The sequence below is a fragment of the Notamacropus eugenii genome, chromosome 5, assembly GCF_028372415.1.
Source record: "Notamacropus eugenii isolate mMacEug1 chromosome 5, mMacEug1.pri_v2, whole genome shotgun sequence".
NCBI classification, from domain to species: Eukaryota; Metazoa; Chordata; class Mammalia; order Diprotodontia; family Macropodidae; genus Notamacropus; species Notamacropus eugenii.
This window is the reverse complement of record NC_092876.1, coordinates 149,045,510-149,073,472: the sequence shown is the minus strand read 5'-3', so window position 1 is coordinate 149,073,472 and position 27,963 is coordinate 149,045,510. Positions and strand designations below refer to the sequence as shown.

The 27,963-nt window shown below is 37.2% G+C and overlaps 2 protein-coding genes across 3 annotated transcripts in view; one reads left to right on the top strand and one right to left on the bottom strand.

Moving 5' to 3' along the window:
- Positions 1-166: 166 nt before the first annotated feature.
- Positions 167-20,871, bottom strand: KBTBD3 (kelch repeat and BTB domain containing 3). The gene is made up of 3 exons (XM_072611214.1): positions 20,555-20,871; positions 7,032-7,276; positions 167-5,021 (listed from the first exon to the last, which is right to left on the bottom strand). Exons 2-3 carry the CDS (start codon positions 7,250-7,252, stop codon positions 3,416-3,418), a joined length of 1,827 nt encoding a protein of 608 aa, XP_072467315.1. The 5' UTR covers positions 7,253-7,276; positions 20,555-20,871; the 3' UTR covers positions 167-3,415.
- A 36-nt stretch (positions 20,872-20,907) lies between these two features.
- The window catches only part of AASDHPPT (aminoadipate-semialdehyde dehydrogenase-phosphopantetheinyl transferase), a 33,519-nt gene continuing 26,463 nt past the window's right edge, over positions 20,908-27,963 (top strand). The window contains exons 1-2 of one of the 2 annotated variants that reach the window (XM_072611216.1): positions 20,908-21,820; positions 24,944-25,169. In XM_072611216.1, the coding sequence (XP_072467317.1) occupies positions 21,662-21,820; positions 24,944-25,169 (385 nt within the window). In that variant the 5' untranslated portion in view covers positions 20,908-21,661. The remainder of the gene's footprint in view (positions 21,821-24,943; positions 25,170-27,963) is intronic. The other variant, XM_072611215.1, reaches the window with a different exon arrangement.

The window sequence follows — 27,963 nt, the reverse complement described above, 5'->3', positions numbered from 1 at the left end:
TACATCCAATTTGCCTTTAACTGACATAAAAAAAGTAGCATACAATAAATCCTATATTCTAACTCAGAAAACTCCAAATATCAGACTTTTCTTTACTAAGAGTTTTGCTCAGGTCTGGCACATATAAAGAACACATCAATAGCAATCAAATGCTTTGTATAAGCTTATGTGGTATAGTAAATTTTAATCAATAATTTCATTATGAGGCATACTTCTAAAGCATGCATATATTATACATACTAAAACATTGAATTCTTTTTCTAATTCAGAAAATATTATATAGTTTTATCTAGTGCCAAATTAACATGCTTTGTATTCAGCATATTTACATTCACAAGATCATAAGGAGCATAGTTATACCTCAAGACATGAAACTTCTTACTAAAGTTCAAATTTGGGTATTTATAATTTTAAGAAATGCAAATTCATTAATGTCTTACTTATCCAGAAAGCAGACCTCGTTCATGTGGGGAATAGGTGGGAAAATTACCTTAAAGGAAAACCATTGTTACAAAGCCATGCATTTTTCTTCACAGGAGAGGTATAGAACTATCCTTAGGTCAGAGGTAGCAGCTTAGAATTATATGTAAAATTAAATCAACCTTTGATAAACTGGGGCAGCAGACTAGAAACTACAAGGGCATGGTGCTACTGGAAACTGAAGCACTAAAAAAACCGCTGAGCTAATAGCCAGGAAAGAGACAGCACCACTACATATACCACTAACTCATTCAGGTATCACTTGATTACAGCACAGTTTAGAATGATGACACTGAGTCAATAATGAAAAAAATTCATTTTTTTTGCAATTCATAATTTCACTCCATAGAAAATTTCCCAGGAAGGAAACTTCCTCTGCCAGTGCAGATCAACAACTGTTCTCCAAATTTTAGTCTATCATAAGAGAGTTGTCTAGGGTACTCAGAGGTTAAGTGCTTTGCCAGGTGTCACATAAACTAGCATGTCTGAAGACAGAATCCAAGTCATCCTGACTCCAGTGCTGGTCGTCCATGCCCTATGTCATGCCATCCCTTGGTGCATCAGTAGAAGATTAAATTATATTCAGTATATTCAGAGCATAAGACAATATATATGAAAGCAAAGAAATATGTAATAAACTTTAAAAAGATTTATATTAAGAAGGTCAACATAAAAATAGTCTGGTGCTTAAAGGAATAAACTTCATTCATCCAGAAAATTTACTTATGAGAGACGCCTGAAATGTTATCAGATAAATGAGGTATATAGTATTGTCCTTCATTTTAAAAGATGTCTCCCCTTGATAAAGGTGGGGGGAGTGAGGGATTTCGGTTACTTTCTAAGTTACATTTGATATTTACTTTCCAACCAATGTTAAATGTAGATAAAATTTCAATTTACCTCAACTTAGTGATAATTAAAATAAGCTCACCTAAGCTTTCAAGAGAAACTGGGTAAACAAGGAGCAATGTGTCTTAGTGAGTAAAGTACTGGATCTAGAAAAGGACTGAATCTCAATCCAAGAAGACCTGAGTTTGAAGCCAGTCTCTGACATTAGTAGCTGCATGAGCTGGACAAATCACTTAATCTTTCTGAGCCTGTTTCCAAATTTGTCAAAAAGTATCTATGCTACCTACCTTACATGGTTTCTGTCATGCTCAGATGAGATAAAACATGTAAAGTCTTCGCAAACTTTAAAGAACTATGTAAAATCAATTCTTATTAGTAAGCTAGAGCAACAAACTAGCAGATTTTTGCTATTTAGCCTTGCTCTGGTTCCTATACAAAAAGCAAAAAGGTTTAAAATTTGGGAGAAGGAGCCATGTTCATCATATTTGGACAAATTTTAACAATCCATTGCAAAACATGCACTGTCAAATGCTGGGTGTATGAATAGCCCTAGCTAGGAGGCTTTAGTTAATTAAGATTAGGAAAGATTACTGCAAAAATAGATAAAACCTCAAAATAACTCATGGTTCTACAAGGTAATGAAATAGTTTTACTGAAGTACTTTACCAAGTAATTTTGTAACTAAAAAAAAGGGATGGGTAATGGAGGGTTAAATAATGTTAGGCTTGTATTGCAAAATGAACTCTTGAACAACAACAACAACAAAAATGGAAGCTCCCAGTTTCATATATAATCTGCTTTTTTGTTTTTCTTTGCATATTGAAATGCTCACGTTAATCCATGTTTAAGTTCATAGTAAAAAAAAAAGTATAAGGTTTCACAAGTCAATGGCAAAATAATTACTAAATAAATTTCAATTAACCACATATATGTGATCTTGGGCAAGTAACTTCCACTTTCCTGGGCCTCATCTATAAAATGAGGGAGCTGGACTAGATGGCTTCTAAGGTTTCTGCCAGCTCTAGATCTATGATGCTATGTACAAATCAAACATAAAACAACCATGGAAACATGTGGCTGTTAAAATAAATCTTGCTTCCCAACTGTTATTTGTTAAATATATGTGTGTGTGTAAAATCATGATTGCTGCAAATTAAAATGCTTACATAATAAACATTCTTTTACCTGGTATTCTCATTCACTAATCAGATCTCTTTCTTAACTAGCTCTGATTAAGCCAGAGTTGGGGAAAAAGCATGATAGTTCAAATAGTCTCCCATGGCAATAGCACTGGAGTAAAAAGAGGAATATAGAATTGTTTCCTCATAAACATCCAAAATAACTGTTGTTTGCTCCCCCTACTTCCCTGAGACTTTCCAAGACCTTCTTGCTTTTTTCTAAGGAAAAGAGAGGAATTTAAGAAATCCCAACTATTTCTGATTTCTCTTTTTACACTTTACGTTAACAGATTATGATAAGTTTTGCCTATTTTAAAAAAAATCTACATGGTCTATTTTCTTCTAACAGGCAAGGTCAGTAAGCTTTGGTTATGTTATACTTTGAACAAAGTTCCATGGATTAGGTACTTAAATCATTAAATCACCCAAGCTGAAGACTTTGGTATATATAAAAGTATGTCTAGCAAGTTTTTGTGACTCCTCAGAGTAAGCTTAAGTTGTCCTCAGCATTGTTTAAGTGTTATTTCAATACCTCAAGGATTTTTAATTTCCCCAAGTTGATCCTTCTTCTACCAATAGGTTGCCATATCTTTATAACAAAGTAGATCGTCTGTGGCCATGCCTGTTGTTTTGTATTAAATGATATTTTTTTCTGTTTTCCACATTTTAAAAGAACTGGTAAGAACATGTGCATAAGCATGTATGAATCATGTATGTAAACACATGTAGGTATGCATTTACATACAAATAACATATCTTGATGAATTTTTGTGGTAGTTCTCTGTTAACCATAGTTTTCCATTAGCAAGTACCAATCTTTCCCCAATCATGCCAGATCTCAGAGTTTATTATAAATGTCTTTTGGAATTGAAATAGCTCTAGAAAGAGATTGATTCTACTACATGCTGTTAATATAAGTAAGTAGAAAACCAGGGGTCCCTGTATTTATTGAATTGAATCACCTGGCAGTAAAATTCAGTCAATGCCTTTGGCATTGGTGATACTTCTTCCCACTCAGACCTGTTGCTATGGTAGACCTGCACTTCATCTGTGATTTCATCTGGAGCATAATCACCACCTAATATGTAAATCTTATCTTCAATGCCAACGGCACCAGCATTAAATCCTGCACATTCAAAAGATCCTTCTCCCTTCCAAACACAAGTGTCTGGACAGAAACTATAAACCTTGTAGGTAGAAAGGTCACATATGTACAGGGTGGAATTTACTGGCACTGCCTTGATTAATGTTGCATGAAAAAACTGGCCAAATTCTGCTACCAGTTCAGACCACTGGTCAATTGTGACATTATATTTAAAAAAGCAATCAAGAGACGGATTAAAGGCATCAGTAATCTCTACTTCAGATCCAAGAACATAAATCACATTTTGGCATGCACTTGCTTCTGGATAGTATATGCCTCTAGGCAACTGGCTTACAGAGAACCACTCTTTGGAAAGAGGATTGTAAGAGTCAACATCCAACAGACTTCTAATGTCCTGAGCTCCTCTAGTCTTTCCACCTATAACAAACAATTTATTGAGAGCCACAACTGATGTGTGCATGGTTCTTGGTTTTTTCATTGCTGATACTAAGAAGAAATCATTTTTGACTGGGCAGTAGCACCAAGTCTGATCAGTTGCATCATGATATGACTCAGCAATATGGAGTCGAACAGTTCTGCAACATTTCCCTTTGCAACCACCTGTCATGAATATTTTCTCTCCATAACTAGATAGACTAGACCCAGGCAAATCAATCATGTGAGTCTGTGGCAGCACTTTCCATTTATCTGTTTTGATATTATAGCAAAATGTGTGCTGGTTTTCTCCTGCTTCTTCAGTTTTGTGAACAAATATATATTTTTCAGTTGTGGATGGACGTGCATCTGGAAAGAGTCCACTGGAACGTTGCACACATTTAATTGCATCCCTGACTGCATCAAAGCACTTGGTGCTTCTGAGTAAATGATCTTCAGAGAGCAGGCAGTCCTGAAGAGTCTCCTCAGATAACTGATGTAAGCGTACCTTTTTCATCAAATGAGGCAGATGCTTTTGCCTTGACTCTAGGTTATGTTTAGTCCAATTAAGAACTGCTTTCAACACAGATTCTTCTTCAGGAACATTTAATTCATCTGCTTCCAAACATTTTTGCAATACTCCAAAATTAATCTCTAAAAAGTCTGTGGATTTAAGTAGTAGAGAAAAGTGATGCTGTACAAATTGGAGTGCATGGTCAAACAAATGGGAAGCACCGTAGCTATCTGATAGTGATAACAACTGTAAACAATTGACAAGATCAATACTTTTTATTAAAAAATCACTGCAAGCTTTGGAAAGGAGGGAAACTTGAAGAAATGATGACAACTGGAAGAACATTTCCACATTGTCATCTGTTATTTCTGTTTTTCCAGTATAGGCATAATCAAGAAAAGCTTTCACTGCTTTGGGGGACAAATTACTAATGATAACACTCCCATCATCTCGTTCTTTCATGTTTACTTCAAACATAGCCCTGCAAAAACAAAAGTAAATAATAAGAATGGTAAATAATATTTTCCACCTTTTTGCCTTTATACTGACCTAAAATTAAAGAGTTTTAGTCATAAGGAATATAATTGTAAACATACTGGTTACACATAACACATAAGTAATTTGAATGCACACACTACCTGGTGCACAGTAGGTATTTAATACGTTTACTGGATGATTAAATTATTTGTCCAAACATATATATATATGTATGTATGTATATGTGTGTAGGTATGCATGTATGCATATGGGGTGTGTGTGTGTGTGTGTGTGTGTGTGTGTGTGTGTGTGTGTGTGTGTGTGTGTGTGTGTGTAAGCCTGGCACTCTGTTAATGAATTTTTTCAACTATCAACTCAGGACTATTTAGTAGGATGGTATGTTGAGAAGCAGTGTAGTACAGGGGGGAAAATTGGATTTGGAATTAGGAGATCTGAATTTGACTTTTTGCTCTAATTCTAACTAATCTCCTCAGGTTTTCTCTTCAGTTTTTATTTTCCCCAAGGACAACACACTGAAAAATGGGAGTAGAATTTGTCCATATTACTTGAATATATGTCCTAATGGATTGATGGCATTGATATTTTAGATTTTATGCCTTTCTATACCCAGACCAGATGTAAACTTCTTTCCATTAGGATTGTTCAGGGAGAAGATGGCTTTCTCTAAATACTATAAGGGGAATAACTGGAAACAGGAATCAGATTCAAAATGACTACATGTGCTTTTTACAATCCTCTCAACAGTGTTAAAGTTTAATCTAGTATCGTGCTTCCTTAATAAAATAAAGGTCATCCAATGAGAGATCCCTTGGGTCTCCTCTTCCATCATTCATCTAACTCTTTGAACTTTTGTAGTTATCAACTTTGTACTTGGCATGGGGAATGGTAGAGGTGTCTTTTCCCAAGGTTGGAAATGCTCAATATGTACAGTGGCCAAATAGTGTAAGGATAAAGACTTTTATAACTCAATGAAATACTAAGAAATTAGATGCTTGTTTCAATCTAATGTGGGTGAATCTGTTAGTTCTTTGATTTTTCTTTAAAAAACATACTTGCACATTATCTGAGAAAATGAGAAGTAAAGAGAACAGCAGTACACTAAAAAATTTAAAAAGTAATAGATATAGCAGGAAAAAATATCAGAAAGATAGTATGTAGAGGATGTGAATTGCTATTTCAGAGGGAAATTTTGGGGGAAGATTTATTATTATTACTGGTGGGAAAATACAGAGGAACTACTCTTCACTGGATAGTGTGTATGTGTGTGTGTGCACACACACACGTGCACACATGCAAGGATAGGATTGGTCAGGGGTGGGGAACTTGTGGCCTTGAGGCCACATGTATCCTTTTAGGTCCTTGCGTGTGACCTTTTGACTGAGTCCAAGTTTTACAGAACAAAACCCTTTATTAAGGGGATTTGTTCTGTGAAGTTTAGATTCAGGCAAAGGGCCAAACTTGAGGACCTAGAGGGCCACATGTGGCCTTGAGGATGCAGGTTCCCCACCTCTGGGACAGGCCTTGAGAGGAAAGGTAGATGAGAAGTAGATTAAATAAATGAGAATTCAGGGTTATTTACATATTGTGAGACATATAAATGATACAATATAATTTCAGTAGAATTCTATTTTTTATAGAAAAGGGATAAGCAACTGGATTGTGTGCTAAGTCTTATTTTGTTCATTTATCAATGCCTGAGGAGAACCTATTTGTTAGATTTACATGCCCTCTAATAGCATCTATTGGGAGCTGGCTGAATTTCAGATTTAGGAATTAGGAAGGCATACCTTTAATAAATAAGGTCCTGCACTTCCAACCTATTAAAGATGGCAAATACCACAATATTTAACCTGTGGGAAACAAATTATCAAGGAACACATCATCCTATGATGAATAGAAGATATATTTAAAACACTACGAAATGTTGACTTCTTAATATGAATTATCTACATTATCCAGAATTTGAAATTTGAGTCACAAAGAAACTGTTTACCTGAAAAAATCACTGCATGCGGCTAATACACAACGATGGCATGGGATTATTTCATCTTTTACAATTATCTTAAAATCATAAAAGACATTCTTCTCTCTAAAATTCTGTAGTACATTTAAAATTTGCTGCCCATGTTCTTCAGCCACAAGAGAGTTACTTTTCTTATCAGGTGGAATTCCATTACACATGGCCCATCTAAGAGAATTCTGTGAGCAGTCCATGGTTAATTTAAACTGTCCTTAGAACTAAAAAGGAAAAAAAAAAGCTGATTAATTTTCATGATCAAATACCTCAGTTTTAAAAGTTGTTATTTATTTTTAATTGTATGAAAAGTGCTCCTGAGAACAACTGAAAGTTAATGAGTATTTTACTAGTTAAAACATTTAATTGTAAAATTCTAGGATTTTTACATTATTTTTTTCTAAAATATTAACATTATCAATAAAAAAATTAATGTTCACATCCCATGTTATGTCAAGGGACAAGTTTGCACAGATATAGCATTTTAACATTATGATAGTAATGAAAATTGAACATGCAGAGATGGCAGAGTTTCCTCTTCTTGAAGGTTAGGGATATAAGTATATTCATCTTAAAGATGTAGTTTCAATATGTATAGAATGCACGTAGGAAACTAGGTGGCATCCTGGAGTCAGGATGACTGTCTGAATTCAAATATGGTCTGTGATACTTTCAGGCTATGTAATTAGTAAGGTTAAGTCACTCAACTCCTACATCAGTTTCCTCATCTGTAAATTGGGAATAATAATATTACTTACCTTCCAGGACTATTGTAAAGGTAAAATGAGATGTTTGGAAATCACTTTATAAACATAAAAGCACTATAAACATGATAACTGTTGTTAATCTATATTTCTTCTTCCCCTTTATAACATGCCTTGATATCATCCTCCAGGTGAAGGTGACCCTTCTTTTCTCACTGGGTCAGCCCTTCCACTTGTACCTTGATCCCACTCCCCCTTGGGGATGGCCCCAACAATCTGTGCTCTAATCTTCAATCTCTTTCTGCTGTCTCATTCACCACAGACAACAAACACTCTGAGGTGTTTTTTTCCATCCTTAAAAACCCTCACTTTGTTACCATTTCCAGAGTCTATCATCCTATTTCACAACCTCCTCTCTTTCACAACCAAACTTCTAGAAGGAGTTGTCTGGATTTGCCCCCATTTTGTCTTCTTTCACTCACTCTTTAAGCTTTTGCAGTTAGCTCCTGACTTCATCACTTAATTGAAACATCTCTCTCCAAATTCACCAATGATAATGTAATTGCCAAATCTGATTACTTTTTATTCAATTCTTTTCTTTTAATTTCTGCATTTGATGCTGCTGATCATCATCTCTTCTGGATGTTCTCTCTTTTCTGGGATTTTGCGACGCTGCACTCTTGTGGTTAGCCACCTACCTTCTGACTGCTTCTTACTCATCATTCAATTTATTATTCTTTTCAAACTGGATCTCTTGTAATTACCTCAAATTCAAGGTATCTAAAACAGAACTTATGCTATGTCCCTGATAATTAACATTCTTTATAAAGTTGGATTCCTTACTCTCACTCACTCAATATATACAAGAAGTTGTCAAGAACTGTCAATTCTCCCTCTCTCATATTTGTTTCCTTCTCTCTACTCATCCATACACTGCCCTAGTTCAGGTCCTCAGCACCCCTTGACTGGACAATTGCAACGGTCTCCTAAATAATCTCCTTGCCTCATCTTTATACCTGGTCCTCTACACAAGACTTGAAATAGTTTTCCAAAGACACAGGTTTGACCATATCATTCACTTGCTTAAAAAGGTTACAATGTTTCTTAATCATCTCTAAGCTCAAAAAGAGTCTACTCTGTTTGGCATTCAAAACTTCACAAACTGGCTGCAACCAAACTTTTCAGGATTATAGACATTATGTCCCTTCATACACTCTATGGTCTAGCCAAACCAGTCTTCTGGTTATTCCTTGTACGTGATATTTTGTCTAGCATATCCATACATTTATACAGACTGTACCTACCTGCAGGGATACTCTCTCTCATCCCCAACCCTTTAGAATCTTGAGATTCCTTTAAATCTCAGCTCAAGTGACATTTCCTACATGAAATCTTTTCTGAAAGTTTGTGTCCCCACACTACCAACTGTCCCTCCCCCTTTAATGCAAAAAACTTTGCATTAAAGTAAAAAAAGAAAGAACTCACTGATCAACTCCTGAAAGAAACCCGTTGAGATCAGGAAAGCTTAAGAGGCAAGGTAAGATTTTGTCAGCAGTCACATAAGCTCTGCCTTGTTTGACTCTAGATTGTTTTTGTAGGCATAATTTGGAGACTAATTGTCCATTTGCCATTTCATTTCATTCCTTCCATGTAGTGGAAAATTTAGAAGCTCTAACTCAAAAGCCCATGCTACCATGTCATTCATTTTACTGGGCGAGGGGTGGAAGGGCTTCAGAGAGACTTGGGAGCTGGTAGCTAGGCAAAGAACCCCTCACTTGTGGCTCTCTGTCAGTACTGCCACTGTGTATTGAAGCAGGTACAGCAAAAAAGAAGCACTGGACTAGTGCAGGATCAGCAAGAGGAGACAAAGAAGTGTGGTGGAGACAAGATGAAGGAAAGAATATGTGGAAATGGCTGATGCAGGTGAAACATCTTCGTTGGGGTGAGACCAATGGTTTCTGAATCCCAGGGCTTCCCTCTTTTTCCTTTGAGTGATTATTGAGACAATCTTGGTGAATTCTGAACCCAAGATCCTTTCCTTTCTTTTCTTCATTCTTCACACCTACCATCATTGAGATGGTGTGGGGGGGAATGGAATCAATGGGACAAAGCAGGCTTCCCCATTTCCCCAGTTTTGCTATTAAGTTTTTTTCCTTATAATTTCCTCTGTGTTCCCTGTTATGAGCTGTTATATTATTTCACGACCATAATACATTTGAACATGAAAAAGAAAATGATCTAAGTCTTATGAATGAGGTGGGTTGGTCATACTGGAATTGGAAATTTCTCAAATATAGGATGGGAATTCAAAGCAGAAATGAGAAGTTTTCTTCCTTTTACTAATTCTAGAATATATTCCAGGTCAAATGCTTAGATTTATATGGTTACAGGATCATCAACACTGACTCAGGAGTCCTGGGGAGCTCATAGCTGGGAGTAGTTATAAGGGAGGCCCTCTGAGAAGCAGCTGGGATACAGGAGTCTGGAAAAGCAGGCAAATGTAAACTATAATCTCTGACAAAGATCACTTGGCTCGTGGCCTGATCGTAGTGCCACCTTGTGGCAAAAATATATACTGCACTTCCTAGCTGGTTAGTTAATAAATTGGTAGGTTACCTGCTTCTCTTTTAAGTAGAAAGCAGGGGAATGAACCCGGTATGGGTGGATACAGCTTCTGTAATACCATCAAATGTATACTTAATCCACCTCATCCATTAGATTAAATTATTTTTTTCTTGAAGAGTCAACTAGACAGTGAAGTAATTTGTATACATTATATATCTACGCATGTATGTATGGATGTATAATCGATATACTTTGTCTTTGTTTGTTTGTTTATTTGTTGCATTCTCTCTGCTGCCAAACTCCAAAGGACAGCAAGCACTTTTAAGCTGGCAAAAGGGTTGCTCCATACAGTACTCTTTTGGGATAAATTTCTTTTAATGCATTAAATTTTGAAGACCCAGAAATACAATTTAAATGAAATCTAAATTATCTTGAAATTTAAAAGTACTTTACACTTCGCTGCTTTAAGCTTGAACACTGGATTCAAGGGCACTGAAACATCAAGCATTAGTTTCACATTGTCTTCATTCAATGAAATAGAAATAGAAATGTGAGCAGAGTAAAATAAGCAGCAGTCCAGGGAAAATAAGGTATATAAAGGTAGTTCATAATGGCAAGCATTCTAGGTGTCTGGCAACAGAAAGACAAATTAGATGAACAGGTTATCTTATGGGCGCTTTATAAAAACAGAGAGCAAGTACCTCAAATGCTACAACGGAAGGCATGTTTTAGGGTGAGAAAAAAAGACCTCAGCTTAAGGCACAGAGAGAAATATCAAGTCTAGTACAACAGATATACCACAAAAGTGTTTAACTTGAGGTTTATGATTTGTGTAAAAAATATTTTGATAGCTGTATTTGAATATAATTTGATAGTAATACTCCAAATAATGCAAATCTAGCAAGAAATTATAAATCATCTTTAAAATACTGTATTATTATTTTAGCATGGTTATCACTACTGTGAATGATTTTCTCTAGTGACAGGTAAGCCAGGGGATACTGCAGGCAGGAAAGTGAGAAGCACAGTTTCCTATAAGCTATCGATCATCTAGGGCCAACTGTGTCTTAAATATCTCAAATAGTTTTTATTTTTCTATACAAAATTCAAAGAAAACTAGGCAGGGACCAGGTACAATTAGGAAGTAAGCAAATAAAGCTTTCAGTACCTCCTTTCTCTTTCTCATCCCTTTTCAAGGGGGTATGGTAAGGCTCAAACAAGACAATGGATGTAAAGCATTTTGCAAACCATAAAACACTATGTAAATTCCAGCTATTATGATTATGATTAGCCTTTAGCCATAAGACCTACACATCTGGCGATGACTTTGTTCCCTGAACTTTCTAACTGCGCTCCCACTGAACTTAAGCAGTGCTTATAGAGTCATACAGAGGTGTGTGGTTAAATTTTACCAACTGGGCTCTAAAAGAAAAAATGCATGCACAGATACTTTTAAGTTTAATCTGCATTATTAACACTTTCTTGTTAAGTCTAACAAAAAACAAAAACCTTCATTTGTAGTGATTGCTAATTTCTAAGCTATAAATACTCATACTGAAAAATTAACTACGGGCTCCCTCGAGTCTGTTAGAGCTGGCTGCAGCCCAGTTTACCTGTTCTTCACTGGGAACACAGCCTTCTTACTAGAGATGAAAGGAAGACAAAAAGTAAGAAGACTTCCCTAAATAAAAGAACTTGCACATTGGGTAGTGATGGTGCTGATGGTGGTGGTGGTGGGGAGATATATGTAGAGGATGAGAGAATTTCAGAGAATTATAGAGGCTAGAAAAACAGGAATAATAATAGTAATAATGATAACAGAATTTATTATTATTATTGTTATAGAACATCTACTATGTAGCAGGAACTATGCTAAGTAATTAACAGATATATCATTTGAGCCTCACAATAAGGGAGGGAGGTGCTATTGTTATCCTCATTTTACAGTTGAGGAAACTGAATCAAATAGAATTTAAGCTTTTAAAGTCTGGCTCAAGGTCACACAGCTAGTTAAGTGTCTGAGGCCAATTTTGAACTCAGGTCTTTCAGACTCCAGGCACACTCTCCACTCTCCTACCTAGCTGCCACAGGAAGTCCTACAGCAGAAGCAACCAGGGCAGGAGACAACTGTGTACGTAGTTATTTGTATAAGCTGAGACAGGAGACCAAGACACAGGAGAATCAATTTCATAACAAGAAAGAATGATGGGTTGATAGTGAGAAAATCTGGGTTCTCGGCAAGGTTGTGGCACTAGTTTAGTGACTGGAAAAGAATCTTAATTGCTAAGGCATAGCAATCTCTTTGTCTATAGTTCTACTTACTATCAAAACCAAACTTTCCAAATGAAAATACTACATTCTGGCTATTCTTCTCCTATGCATTGTCTACTTCTACTACAATCTAAGATCTCTTCACAGGAAGTAAAATGGATAATTTTGATTACATGAAATTAAAAATTTTTTGCACAACCAAAACCCATATAGTCAAAATTAGAAGGAAATCAGGAGACTAGGGAAATTTTTTATAATAATTTTTTTCTGATAAAGGCTTCATTACTCAAATATATGGAGAAGTGAGCCAAATTTATAAAAAAAAAAGTCATTCTTCAGTTGGTAAATGGTCAAAGGATATGAACAAGCAGTTTTCAGATAAAGAAATGAAATCTTTCACTACTGACTAGAGAAATGCAAATTAAAACAACTTTGAGGCACTACCTATCAGATTAGCTAGCATGACAGAAATGGAAAATGACAAATGCTAATAGAGAATTTGGAAAAATAAATTAATGTATTGCTGGTGGAGTCGTAAGTCCAAGTATTCTGGAGAACAATTTGGAACTATGACCAAAAGGTTATAAAACTGTGTATACCCTTTGACTCAGCAATACCACTAGTTCTGTATCCCAAAGAGATTAAAAAAAAAAAAGATTATAGATCCCAAGGTTAAGAAGCTGTGATACAGAGCATATCCGTGTCCTTTAGCCAATGGCTAAGCTCTGAGCCACAACTTCCTCATCTGTAAAAAGGATACAACCATTTATACCACCTACCACATAAGGTCATTGTGAGCATCGGTGAGATAATGTATAGGGTTATGGAACAAGATCAAGTACTTTTAAAAAGATAAAGTGTTGCTATTGAGTCCCTCCTATTTTCTTTCTTGTTTCTACTCCATTTTCTCTCACTTTTCTCCTTTCCCTTTTATACTCTTGTTTTTCTCCCCCCACCTCAATTAACTATAACATATAACTAATGTTTAATGTGCTATCTTTCCTGAATAAAGTGTTGAGGTGAATTAATTATATTTCTTCAACAAACAAAATTGAGTGTTTTTTTTATACAAGGTCCTAGATTGATGCTTTCCCTGCCTCTGTAGCCTTTGATAGAGAAATGGTTCCTGCCTTCTTGATCTAAACAATCAGATCTCAACACTTTTTCAGTTTTAAAAGTGTGTCTGCTGTGCTCAAAGCACTAAAGGGACTAAAAGAAAAGTGGAAGACAATTCTTGATCTCATGGAGCTTATAGGAATCATATTGCTCAAAGTCTGTTTGCCCATGGTAATTTTTATCTTGAAGTATTGTTGCCCAGATGGAACTGATAGGCCGCTTTTTTCTCTATTGTTCCTTCTATTCTTTTGGGGAATCAAAGATGGAGATTTAAAGGATTATCTCTACCTAGAAGACAGAAGAACAATCCTAAAGACAACAAGTATGGGAATATGAGGCAAAGATAGTTATGTCCTTATTGATTAATTTCTATTTTTAAAAATATTAAAAATATCTGAATTATGCCATGTGATTATTTTTAAATTAATTTAGATTGTTGGAGAATTCTAACTTCTGAGTCATAGTAATTAAAGACAAAATTATTTTTCCCAAGTTTGTGCTCAGTGTAAGAAAGGGACATTTACTATGCCATGTATTAGGCAGATATGAGTAACTTCTAACAGACATACAGAAAACATTACTAAGGCTCCACATTTTTTCGTAAGAAAGCCAACTTATTTTAGGAATATAATTCAAAACAGTAATAATCAGTGATTTTATCTATGTGGGCAACCCCCTCGTCCCATCTCAATCCCTCTCTACCTTAGTAGGTGGCTTCATCAGTTGCTATGGCTATAAAATTTTCATTACCTTTTGGTGTATCTTGTGGTGATAAGATTCACTGAACTTCATTAGGCTGGTCCTTGAATGGTAAACATTGAGTTCTTTGATAGAACTGTACTTTAAGCCTTGAGGGCTTGCTAGAATCTGCCAGTTTTTGCTTCCTTACTATAATTTTTGAGAACTCAGTGTAGCATGTTTACATGACATAAGAAATCTAAGCTCTGCATAAGCCAAATGGGGTTCTCCTAGTTGAAGGATCATAATGGTCAATAACTACTTTATTTTTCTTTTCTTCCCTTTAGCTCTGGAACATCTCAGTAAAATTTCTGCTTCTATAAAGTAGTAATCATTCTTACTTGAAAGACTTTCATTCTAGACAGATCACGCTTCTTTAATCTTTAAGAGATTCACATTGTCATCTATAAAATGAGCTAATTGGACTAGCTAATCTCTAATGTTTCTTCTAGCTCTAACAGAATTTTATTTTTCTGTAGTATCCAAATTAAACAAAAAATTTTATTTACTGAATATTTAGTACATGAACAATCATGTGGGAAATATAACAATGGGGAAATAAAAGAAATACAATTGAAAAGATCATTTCCCTCCTCCCAACAAATTTATGCTATGGTTGGAGCTCCCATTAAATAAATGATCAACTTCTCAGGAGATTTGAAATAAAAATTATTCCTTATAAAATAAAATTCAACATTTTTTTAGTAAAAAAACTGAAAAGGAAAAGGAAGAAGGAAGAGTAATAAATTTCTGTATTAAAGCTTGAATAACATAGTAGGAACAATCCTATTATAAAACCAGTACATCAATCAGCAAATGTTTATTGACCCCCCTTCTAAGAGGGACGCAAAGCAATATAAGATGTGGTCCTGGTACTTAAGAAGCTTACAATTTAGATGGAGAAACAAGACATCAATTAACTGACTGACAAGTATTCTTTAAGCACTACTACGTGCCAGGCACTGTGCTAGGCACTGGGGATACAGTTATAAAGAAAAAAAATAATCTTTACTCATGAGGAACTTACATTCTAATACAAATGAAAAGTTAAACAATATAAAATTCATACGATAGTTCAAGATTAACAATAGAAATGATGACACAATGAGTAATTATCAAATGACTGGTAAAGAAAATGTTAGAAGATTACTTTAGGCAAGGATGGTTATGAAGACTTTGTAGAAGAGGCAGGACAGTCAGGGAAGAGAAGGCAGAATGATTTCAGTCTTATATTGTACAATTTAAATTCTACTTTTCCTTTAAGGTCTAAATGAAAATTTTCTGTTACCATGAAGAGTGTCCACTTGAACTAAGTCTTATAATGAGCTTTTCCTCTGGATTTTTTAATAGGTTAGTTATCCAATACTATATAGTGGAAAGAATTTGGAGTCAGAGAACTGGGGTTTGAATCCCAGCTTAGGTCCTTATTACTTATGTGACTTTAGATAAAATCCAACTTTCCAGGATTTCAATTTCCTCATTTATAAAAGAAAGAGATTGGACTAAATTATTTTTAAGGTCAATTACTGATCTAAATCCTATGATTCTACAATTATCAGAGTTGGGCTTCAATCTAGGTCTGAACTTCAAATCAAGCACTCTTTCCACTATATACCAGTGTCTTTCACCAATAAGGTTATGATCCAGGGCAAGTAATAACCTCTTGGGACCTTAATTTTATTTGTAAAATGAGAAGGTTGAATTAGATGGTCACTATGGTGCCTTTTAACTACCAATCATCAATGGACTGTATGTTAAGTTCTAGAGATACAAATATAAAAGTGGATCCATCCCTTCTATCAAGGAACAAGGAGTGTTCTCAGCCTTAGTTGCCATCTCTGTAAAATTAGGGGTTTGGACTTAAGGGCTTTTGGATATCCTTCCAGCTCCAAATGTATGATTTATTATACTGGAGGAAAGGATGCAACATTTTCACAGATGGCTAAATTCTGGCAATATACAAAATAAATACATTATTAATAAATATTCTAACAACTAAGCGAACCAGGAAAGACTTCCTGAAGAAGGTGGCATGTGAGTTAAGCCTTCAAAAGAACTAGAAATTACAAATGGATCTGATGAGGGCAAGCATTTCAGCCATGGAGGTTACAGATGGAATAAAGAGTAGATCAGCTTTTCTAGAACCTAGAGTTTGTGAAGTGAAATAATGTATAACCAGCCAAAGCAGATAGTCTGTGGACATATAGAGAAGGGTTTTTAAAATGCCAAACAGAGGAGTTTTTACTTTATCCTAAAGGCAATGGAGAGTCACTGAAGCTTCCTGAGCAGGGAAATGACATGGTCAGACCTGTACTATAGGAATATCACTTTGGCAGCTGTGTGGAGGATGGGTTACAGGAGAGGAAAGACTGGAGGTAGGGAGATAAAGAATTTAGGGGAAAAGTGATGGTAGTTTGGACAGGAAAGATTTAGTAGAAATACAGAAAAAGGGATGAATGTGAAATGTGCTAAGGAGGTAAAATATATAAAATTTGGTCACTGATAGGGTTAGAGTGGTAAGAGAGAGTGAAGAATCAAAGATGACTTCCAGACAAACTGACCCAAACCTGGGTGACTGAAAGAATGGTGGTGCTTAATAGAAATAGAGAAGTGGGGGATGATAGGTCTTGGGGAAAGATAAGCTCTCTTTTGGAAATCATTAGTTGCAGGCAGTTGGAGATGTATGATTTGAGCTCAGAAGAAAAAATGGGGGCTTGATATGCAAGAGATGATAACAGAGATAACAGAAAACTGTGGGGATGATAATAGATTCATGGAGGCTGATGAGATTCCTGAAACAACATACAGAAAGGAAAGACAAGAAGGTCCCGGACAAAGCCCTGATATTTGCTATAATGTGATATGAATAATGTATCTGAAAGGAAAACAAAGAAGTTGTCTGGCAGGTAAGAAGAGAACTATGATAGAGAAGTATCATGAAAATCCAGGGAGGAAAGTGTCTAGAAAGAAGTGTTCAGTGTTGAACTCTAAGAGGTCAAGAAGACTAATTTTTAAAAAGTAGAGGACTGATAAAAAGCAATTGAATTTAAAAAATGAGGAGAACACCAGCGACCTTTAAGAAAGCAATTTTAGTATGGGAGTGGGGAAATAAGCAAGCCAGACTGCAAAAGGTTGATAAGTGAGTGGGAGGTGAGAAAGTATAGGCAAACAGCTTTCCCCCTACCATAGCAATTTATTTATGAAAGGAAGGAGAGAACACAAGAGCTTGAGGGGAAAGCAGAATAAAGTGAAGGTTTCTTAAGGATGGGGAAAATTGGATATGTTTGTAAGTAAGAGGGAAAGAGCCGGTAGGTAAGGAGAAGTTGAAAATTAGGGAGAAAGATGATGAAAGAGGGAAGTCCTTGGAGCAGATAGGAACAAGGACTCCAGGAGAGGGGTTTGCACTGTTGAAGACAAGGGCTAATTCACCTTCTCAGATTGGAGCAAAGAAGAGAATAAACATGATGCTGAAGTGATTCAAAGTATAAAATTGGGAAGAAAAGCCTCCCCAAAGGATGACCTGATTTTTTCAATGAATTATAAGGCAAGGTCCTCTGCTGAAAAGAAGGGCAGACTTGGTATTGCGGGTGGCTTGAGGGGGAAAAAAAAAGAATGTTTGGAACAGATGTTGTGAAGAGTATGATAGAGAGCTGATTAGAGAAGCATTAAAGAAATTGTACGTGGCTGTGAGGTTATATAACACAAATATTGTTACATCTACATTACATAACATAAATATGCAATGGACCTAGTGATATGACATTTTCCAGTGGTGTTAGAAGGTGGTCTTAGGAGTAAATCAGAGTTAGGACGTAGAAACGGAGAAGTGTAAAGGTACAAAGAACACCAAAGTATACCAGTGACAGAGGCACACATGTGATCAAGGCAATTAGCACCTTTGGCATTGTAGGGTCCTGATGTCCTTTTCTTCTTAAGGTGCTCTCGTGATGCTTTTTCAAAGGTATGGTGATTTAGCTGAGTCAGTCACCTAGTTGGGCTCCCTGGTCTTGTCCTTCTTGGAAGCTCAATTATTAAATGTCAGCATATTCTTGCATCTTTGACTAGCTCATTTCTTCACTGGCCCAGGGCAAGGATCCAGACCTTGGATCCTCCTCCACTTGACTTTCTTTACTGGATATGGTATCTTCTACTTGAGGAATGATTTCTCTGCTGGAATATGCCACTGAGGGGTTAGGTTAGGGGAAAGGAGAGAAATTCCCTCCTCAACCTAATACCTTTTAGTGCAGACACAGGAGAGCATAATCCATAAAGAAAGTCTTTGATTTAAATGCTCTGAGTAAGGTTAGCTTAGCCCTGGGGTGGGGAAATTTGCAGGGCCTTGAGGCCATACGTAGCCCTCTAGTTCCTTGGGTGTGGCCTTTTGACTGAATTTTTACAGAACAAATCCTTTTATTAAGGGGATTTGTGCTGTGAAGTTTGGATTCAGTCAAAGGGATGAACTGGAGGACCTAGAGGACCACAGGTTCCCCATTCCAGGTTTAGGCAATGCTAAACTCCTCTTCTCATTTAGAGAACAATTATTTTCTTTTCTTTGGGGGGGAGGAATAGGGTTAAATGACTTGTCCAAGGTCATGAACTCTGGTCCTCCTGTCTCCAGAGCCAGTGCTTTACCCACTATGCCACCTGGCTGCCCCTTCCCATTTCTTAAAGGGGAAAACAGGATATGGACTGTCTTTGCACATTAAGATATTATCAAATTAACTTAATATTAAGTTGATATTAACACATTAAGTTTGTTAACATTCTTAGCTCTGCTACTGCACCTTACTGTGATTACAGGAAATCCTCTCATTACTTCAGGATTCTATCCTACATCTTTATAGTCCTCCGTGCCTATAAAAGTGCTTTGTACATAACAAAGGTTTCATCTAATATATGTGCATACGTGTATGTGTGTATGTAAACATATATGTAATGATGCAGTGTGATTTAATGAGGTTATAGAGGAAAGGAGTCAAAAGACCAGAGTTTTAGTTCTAATCTACCATTCTTTAACTACCTGTGTGACTGAGTGAAAGGGGGGGAGGTAGTATAAAACAAGATTCGGGTTCTTTATGGTAATAAAATCTCCATATACATACATATATATTTGCATATACACACATCATTTGAGTAATCCATTTCAGAGCCCTTTAATTTAAAAACAATCCTGTTTTCAAAAGAATTTTAGGAGATTTACATCCAATATAGAAATGGGACGATTAAGTATAAAACAAAAATTAAGTAGAAAAAGGAAATAAAGAACACTTAGAAGGAAATGAGCTTGAGATGAACCCTGACTACAGAAGTAAAATGAAAAAACAAAGGAAAATGACACACAGCAATCACTGGCTGACAAAATAAATTACACACAATTCCTAGAAGAGAGTTTTTCGTGAAAGTTGATGAACTTAAGGAGGAATTTATCTCATGCAAAGGAATTCTATGAAGAATACTGGAAAAGGACTCTACTTCTGGAAGGCACTGCTATAATGTTCAAAGGGATGATTCTGGCATTTTATAAAAAGGTCGCGGGCATAATTTAATTCGAAACCGATGCCTCCTTTGCTGGCCAGGGCCCCTCAAGCTCCCTTTGACATTCCTAGGTCAGGGTGGAAAGCTCTGGGAGCCCGACGATGCCTCTAGAGACACCTTGCCAAGCCAGAGGGGGGAAGCTCACGGGTAAACGCTTCCTCTCTCGAGTTAAAGGGAGTCTGGGGGAGGAATATCGGCAGCTCACAGGGAGGGGCCGGGCCACCCCCATCGCAGCATCTTTTCCGAGCTCTCCCGTACCCCAGGGTGGCCGCCTCCGCCGAAGGGGAGGGGGAAGGAGCGCCCTCTCGGCCCGGGGCGGCGCCTCCCCAGGACCGGGATCTGCCGGGGAGCCCTAGGGGCCCCGGGTGGGTGGAGGAGTCCACAGCCCCCGCAGAAGGGAGGCGTAGCGCGAGGCAGGGGCCAGGCCCCTCTGCACGGCCTGAAAAGCTCCCCTTCCCTCGGAAGCCCCCGGCCAAGGGGGGCTTCCTCCTCCCCCTCACCTGAGGGCAACGGGGCCCACAGGGGCTCCCTGCAGCCCGCTCGTCCCCTCAGGCACCACAGATCATCACCCACCTGCATCTGCAGTCTCCGCTCTCCAGCTCGGCCCGCCCTAACTCCCAGCGGCTCTACTGCTATTGGCACGGCCGCCTGTCAGGCTTGCTCGTCCTAGCTCAGGAGTGGTGCAGTTTCCTTGTGACTTGGCTTCGTCCCACCTCCAGAGCTTAATAGCGGTCCAAGAAGCACCGCCCTTCTCCGGACCCTAGGAAGTTACTGCAGAGCAGCGACGTTTTCCTCCTGGCTCCGCCCCCTGGTCCCAGCTGTTTTCCTCCGGAGGAGGGTACGACTTGACGTCACGCCCACCGGCCACGCCCTTAGGGGCGGTGGGGACTAATTAACATAGTCTTTACGCTGACGTTCGGAGGCCCGGAGTGGCTGTGGGGCCTTGCGTTCGTGCGTGCGCGCGCATGCGTGGGTGCGCGCCGCAAATGGTTCCGTGCGCTCGCGCTTGGTGGATGCTTCACCCCATGGAAAGCGTGCGCTGGGCTTTCCCGTGCGCCGCCTGGCGCCCCAGCCGGGCCGAGTGGCTCCTGGCGGCGCGTGCCGTGCAGCCCGAGGAGAAGGATCGCATCGGCCAGTTCGTCTTTGCCCGAGACGCCAAGGCAGCCATGGTACCGACCAATCTTTGCCCTTTAAGACACGGAGTCGGTGTCGGGCGCGGTGGGCCCCCAAACTAGAGCCCCCTTTTCTCCCCCTCCCCCAAGCTGTCCCCATCGCCCGAAGCCACTGATTCAGCACCTGCAGCCCTCGCCTTGAGGGCTGGAAGAGACCTTTTCACAGAAGAGGAAACTGAGTCCGGGGGAGTGGCCTAGCCTGGCATTAAATCCCGAGGTTTCCCTTATACCCGCTGCTTTTCCGGACGTCTTTTTATGTTGCCTCGTACTTGGTTCCCAAAAGCCCCAGGTTGTTTCAGGGTCCGTTGGCTTGGACAGTTCCCTTCACCGTGCGCCCCGAAGGGTAGCTTACGTCCTGTTCCTGCTGCTCCTGAGCTCTCCAGGCTTTAGTTCTCATTGGCAGATGGTGTTGCCCAAAGGGGAAAGGAATCGTCCCCTGGCGACCAGGTCTTTAGCAACAAACCTCTGAAACTTAGCTAAGGCAGGCCCTTGGAGAACTCGTTCTGTGATGGAAGCCTTCCTGCTTGGTAGAACTGACCGAGCTTCCGTTCAATTAGACACTTTTATTAAGCCTGGCTGCTATGTCCTGAGGATGCCTAGAAAGGAAAGGACCTCTGGCCTCATGGAGCTTACTTTATGGGAGAGGGGGAAGGAGGATACATGTAAGGTAGAAAAGTAATTACAAAGTAACTTAAGGAGAAAAGTTACTCAAGACGTTAGAAGTATATAACTTGTAACAATGTTTCAAATGGCATCCCCTCTGCCTTACACAGCACCAAGTCCTACCAAGTCTAGAATTCTGGAAGACATTCCATACAGGGGGTAGGAACTTAGTTATAATCTCTAGCACTAATTCTCACTCGATTGAGTCTTTTTGTACCTCTGGCAGCAAGGATGCCAAACACCCCCCAGTGGCCTTAAGGACCTGCCCAGCACGTGCTGCTGGAGTTGTGTGTAGGGTCCAAAGAGGGATCTCTGAGGAGGAAGAAATGATTTAGGAACCTAGGGGTGAAGGTTGAGGTTATCTTTCTTTTAGTATTTCTAATTAAAATAGACACCTAGCCAAAACGGTTTGATTGGATTAAAGAGTGGGAGCTGTAGCGGGAAGGAATGTGTATTAAGGCTGGAAAAGTTAGGATGGGGCCAGATTGTAAAGAACATTAAATGCCAAACAGTTGTTTATTTTTGATCGTGGAGGAGATAGGGAGCTACTGGGGTTTATTGAGTAGAGGGAATATTGTGGTCACATCTGTTTTGGGAAAGTTTGGTAGCTTTGTGGAGGGTAACTTGGAATCAATCAATAAGTATTTATTAAGTTCTTATTGTGCTCCTGGCACTGAGCTAAGTAATGGGTATATAATAAGAGGCAAAAGATAAACCCTGCCCTCCAGGGACTATGATGTGGGGCAGATTCCAAGGAGGGAGACCAATTTGCAGGCTATTGAAATAGGCCCAGCAACAGGTGATGTGGTCTTGAACTAGGATGGGGAAAGAAGAGGACATATGGAAGAGATGTAGAAATTCAATAAAAAAGACACAGTTTGGCAAGTGATTGAGTATGTGTGAGAATGAGGAATTGTGGATGATGCCATTTAGTCAAATAAAGGTAATAGTGAACTTTTGAAAGATAGTACTTTTCAGACTGTATGTGGTACTGTCCTATGTTTGCTGTATTTTGAGTGAGAGGACTTTGTTTTGAATCTTGGCTCTTTCACTTAATACCTGTGTGACCTTGGGCAAATCACTTCAACTCTCTGGGCCTCAGTTCCTCTATCTAAAATGAACATATTGAATCTAATAACCTCTCTTGCATTTTCTAAATCTCTAGTCCTGTGTAAAGTGCTTAAGATTGGATATTTTTTTTATCCTATCCTGTTATTATTTCTGTTAGTTTTCATAAGAAGCTTGGTATTCTATCACTGCATTAAATCATTATACAATTAATACTTATTGCTAGTCAGATATTGTTTCAGGACTTTTTTCTTCCATGTATACCTAACCCTTGAAGTATTATCCCTAATTGGAGGATGGAAACCTTTCGATTTAAAATCTGTAAAATGTATTTTGTCATATATTTGTGTATCATTTTTAAAATGTTCATTGCATAAGAAAGATTCTAATTGGTTTAATGGCAACTATAATATGGTTACCACATTCTGTTTTCATAGATGAATAATTTTCCATTGTTTAATGACTTTTTTGTCCTAGCTCTTGGCAGAAAGTATATTGTAATAAAATTAATGTGTAAAAGCCACAGAAGTTTTTCAATTTGGAAAGATATCTATCTAGAAAACTTGGTTTAGTATTGAAAATGATTAATGAAAATTATTATTGAGCAGTGCAGTGTATCATAAAGAAAAAATCAGCCTGTTCTGTCAGTGAAGTATAACTGAGTTAACATTGACCTAGTAATTGATCTATTTTTCCTGACTGGCATATTTCAGTTCTTTAAGGTTTTTTTTTCTCTCTTTAACTTTGACAATCTAAAGTGTAATTAATTATAATATCATATTTTGCCTGACCATATTGAAGGGAGCCCGCATTTCTAGTGGTGTCGCTTATCTTTAAAATTGAATATTTAAAATAATAAATAGAAAATTTTAATACAAAGTAAAAAATAAGATATTTTAATATAATAATGTGTATTCAAAATAATTCTCCTTGGTTACTTTTAAGTACCTGGTTATTTACTTATATTTCAGATATATAAATAAATATTTTTGGTTATTGTAAAAGCAAGGACCCCGACATACACAGGAGAGCCTGCTGTACAGGTTCTAAGATCTGCTTTTCTAAAAGGAAAGCAACTTTTGAGGGGTCAACAATCACTTTAATTAAGCACATGTATCGTTCCCTTAGTTGAGGAGAAAAAGTCTGCACCCTGTACTTCAAAGAAAATACAGACAGAGAAACAGAGGCCAACCAACAGACCAGCTGTCTGACTGTAAGCAATGCATATATCACAGATCAACAGATGGATACTTGTCTGACCATACATACATAGTTACTAGAGAGAGAAGCACCAACATCTGGATTTTCAAAATACATGGGCTCCTGCTGCCCAGAGTCTCATCTGGCCAAACAAATACTTCCAATGAGAGCAAGCCCCAAAGTAAAACCTCACCTCAGAGTATTTGTTCACTTTTCAGAGCCAGAGGGCATCACAACCCTTGAGAACAGTGCCTCATTAAAAAATTAACAAAAGGCCCATTAGTGAGTAGGGAAGATCTTTAACTCTTATAATTGCCATTACAGTCATTTAAAAATAAATTACTAAAATGAAAGCAGAGGATTCTAAGAACATATTATGTATTAAAAACAATTCAGTGATAGCAAATAGGAAGAACATTATGGAAGTTTTCTCACAAAATTCATTATTAATGCTTAGTGTCTTTAGCTTTGTCAGTAATGTAAAATGTTTATTAATGATAATAGTAGCATTTATTTAGAGTGTTAAAGTTGGCAAAGTGCTATACAAACATTATCTCATTTTATCCTCGTAATAAACTTGTGAAATAGGTGCTGTTATTAACCTTATTTTACAGGTGAGGAAGCTGAAGCAAGCAGAGGTTAAGTGATTTGCTCAGAATCACATAGCTTTTAAGTGTCTGAAGATGAATTTGAACTCAAGTCTTCCTGATTGCAGGCACACTACTCTGTTCGCTGTGCCACCTATCCTAGCAGATAGCATTTTAACAACAGAAAATACCAATATGTGACATGGGGGCATTTGACAGAATTGTTAAGTAGGCATTTTTATATACTTTTTACAATATCGTCAAATTCACAGGTAGGTCGACTGATGATGAGGAAATTAATTGCAGAAAAATTGAGCATCCCTTGGAATAATATACTCTTGCAGAGAACTGCAAAAGGGAAACCAGTCCTTGTGAATGACTCATTCAGTACTCATCCAGATTTCAATTTTAATATCTCACATCAAGGAGACTATGCAGTTCTTGCTGCTGAACCAAAGCTACAGGTTGGAATTGATATCATGAAGACAACCTTGCCAGGTAATATTCCATTTTATAGTAAAATTTACTTATTCAATGTTTTCAGATTCCTTCATCTTAACAGTTGAGTGATCTTGGAGAAAGATGTTTAGTATAGTTATTGTAAATCTATAAAAATGTTCCTTTACTTCCTAGTATGTATAAAAATATTGATAGAGCAGAAAATAAATTCTAGAAAAACAGCTTTTCAAAAAGTGATTATTGTTCCTCTGAGGAGGAAAAAAAGAGTATATTTGTATTTATACACATTCCTTCTTAGGTGATCCCAATATTAGATGACTCACTACAGCCTTAGCAGTGTTTATTTATTTATTTTTTTCCCTTACTAAGTTTAAACAAGAAGTTATTTCAGTTCTTTGGTCTGCGATCTTATTGATGTCAGTATGTACCAGTACCATCTGTGCATGCTTTATCTGGTGCCTCTCTCATACACCTCTTTCTGTACATCTCCACAGCAGAGATGTAAACCCTCTGAATTTTTTTGTTGGAGCTCTTCCTCTAATTCTTTTGACATTTTGTGAGAACTAATGGAGCACATGGCTGAGCATCTTTCACCTTCAGCCAGCTCAACTTTTATGTTGGTATGTTTGATAATGTTTGTTATTTTGCTTTTGACTGTAATTCTTTGAGTGGGTATAGATTGTTTCATTCCTTGTATTTGTATCCCCACCACCTGCCACAATGCCTTGGGCGTAGGTGCTTAAAAAATATTTAATTCATTGGTTTGTACTATGCATATTTAGGCTTATTATACCTTTTGGTATTGCCCTTTGGGTGCTCTGTAGTCTTAATTCTTTGAAAAGATGGTATTCCATGATTTTAGCTGAAAGAATATTAATGTTGAAAAAAGGACATTTGTTTCAGGGAGAAACTTAGAATCACTGAAAGTACTCTACAGTTTTCCTAATCAGTGCTTGTTGACTTTGACTTGTTGACTAATCCTATCTAGCCTACCCTTTTCTTTTGTTAAATTCAGGGACAGTTCCATAATTAAATTCTCTTGTCCATCTTAATGTGTATATCTGAGAAATAGTTACTGATTCGTGACTTTTAACTTTCCCAGGTTTCATAACTTCATCTAGAGGTATATTTTTTGTAAGGCCCTAAAATATCGTCTAGATATCATCAGTAACTTCTGGCTACTACTTTGACTAGAGGTAAAGTTTTGCATAGTACCTTAGCCTGCCAATGCAATTCAAAAGTTGCATCAAAAGAACTTCAAATTTTGTAAAAGAAGTTTTTGTGAACAGCACTTTTTAAGCTAGATTTAAGAAATAGATGTATTAAGTTTAATTTACCCTGGCAGTTTGCTGTTCTTCTCATTTTTTTTGTCACATTTGTTCTGTGTTCAATGAATAATCAGTTTCTTAAAAATAAAATACTTAAATTGTAAGAATTTTGTCCCAGTCCTTGTTAATCTTATTAACAATTTTCCAAGATTGCTCTGTAGATTGTACATATCTTTGCTAAGAAGGCATCCTCTTTGTTAAACATTTTTTTCATTTCCATCTAGATGGGACATGTATCATTCTTCTGAGATATATAACTGCATGATTTTGGCAATTTTATATGTATGGAAAGAAGTACCATCTTCCAAAAACAGTTACAGTTGTTTATACTTGAGTTTTCTCTACCTGAGCCCAATACATGCAACCTAACATGTTTTTGACTCTTCACTGAAAGAGGCAGAATGAAAAGGGCATTATTGTCAGTCTTCCCAGGTTGATCTGTTTGAACATATTTGCCTCCCTTTCTACCCTCTGTCTACTTTTAATGTGCCTCTACTTAGTTTCTCTTTCTTTATCAGAATAAAAACTTGGTAAGGTAAATGAGAGGATGAATTATGGGGAGGAAATCTAAGAGGACAGTGACAAGAGAAGTTTTCATTTTCTAATTTATGCTGTGTCAAGCTAAGTATTAAATATAATATTTAATAGAAATAGTAGTTTATTGGAAAGAAGCCCAGACTTATAGCATCAAATCCTACTCTCCTGCATCTGAGGGTAATGATCACTCTCTCAAGGGTGTCTTCAGTTAAAAAATTCTAGCATAACTATCTTGGGTTCTAGTTTATCTCGTTTCTAGGATTGAAGTCAACTTTGGATCAGTTAGGATTCAAGATGAGTTATTTCACAGGATTGTAATTGTTGAATAAACTGAATAGTTTTATTAGACTATTGTGGAACTGAATTTTTTTCAATTCTTTTGAAGATCATGCCAGTACCCATTTAGCTCCTTCATAATGTGTTTGTAGATTTAGAACTAGACTGCTATAATCTCCTTGCTAGTATTTTTAAAAATTTTGCATCAAGATTGATTAGGGAAATTGGTCTATAGTTTACTTTTTCAGTTTTAGCTCTTCCTGACTATAATGTTAATTATTCTAACACCTCTCATCCTTTAATGTAGAAACTGTTAAATTCTGTATAATCCTGAATATGGCTCCATGATATTTGAGCTGTTTTTTTTTCTGGATGCTTGCAATATTTTCCCCTTAATCTGGGAGCTCTGGAATTTGGCTGTATTTTTCCTGGGAATTTTCTTTTTAAGTTCTCTTTCATGAGGTGTATGATAGAGTCTTTCAATTACTATTTTACCTTTAGATTCTCAAATATCAGGGCAGTTTTCTGCGATAATTTCTTGCAGTATGATGTCCAGGTTCTTTTTTTGATCATGGCTTTCAGATAGCCTAATAGCTCTTACATTTTCTCTCCAGTCTGTTTTCTAGGGCAGTTGTATTTCTAATGAGCTATTTCACATTTTATTCTGTTTTTTCATTTTTTTCATTTTATTT

Bases quoted from the DNA above. Each gene is read 5' to 3' on its own strand.
- KBTBD3 (XM_072611214.1), bottom strand. From the start codon at position 7,252: ATGGACTGCTCACAGAATTCTCTTAGATGGGCCATGTGTAATGGAATT. The intron at 5,022-7,031 runs GTAAACAGTTTC...TTGTTTTTGCAG, and splicing joins GCATGCAGTGATTTTTTCAG to GGCTATGTTTGAAGTAAACA.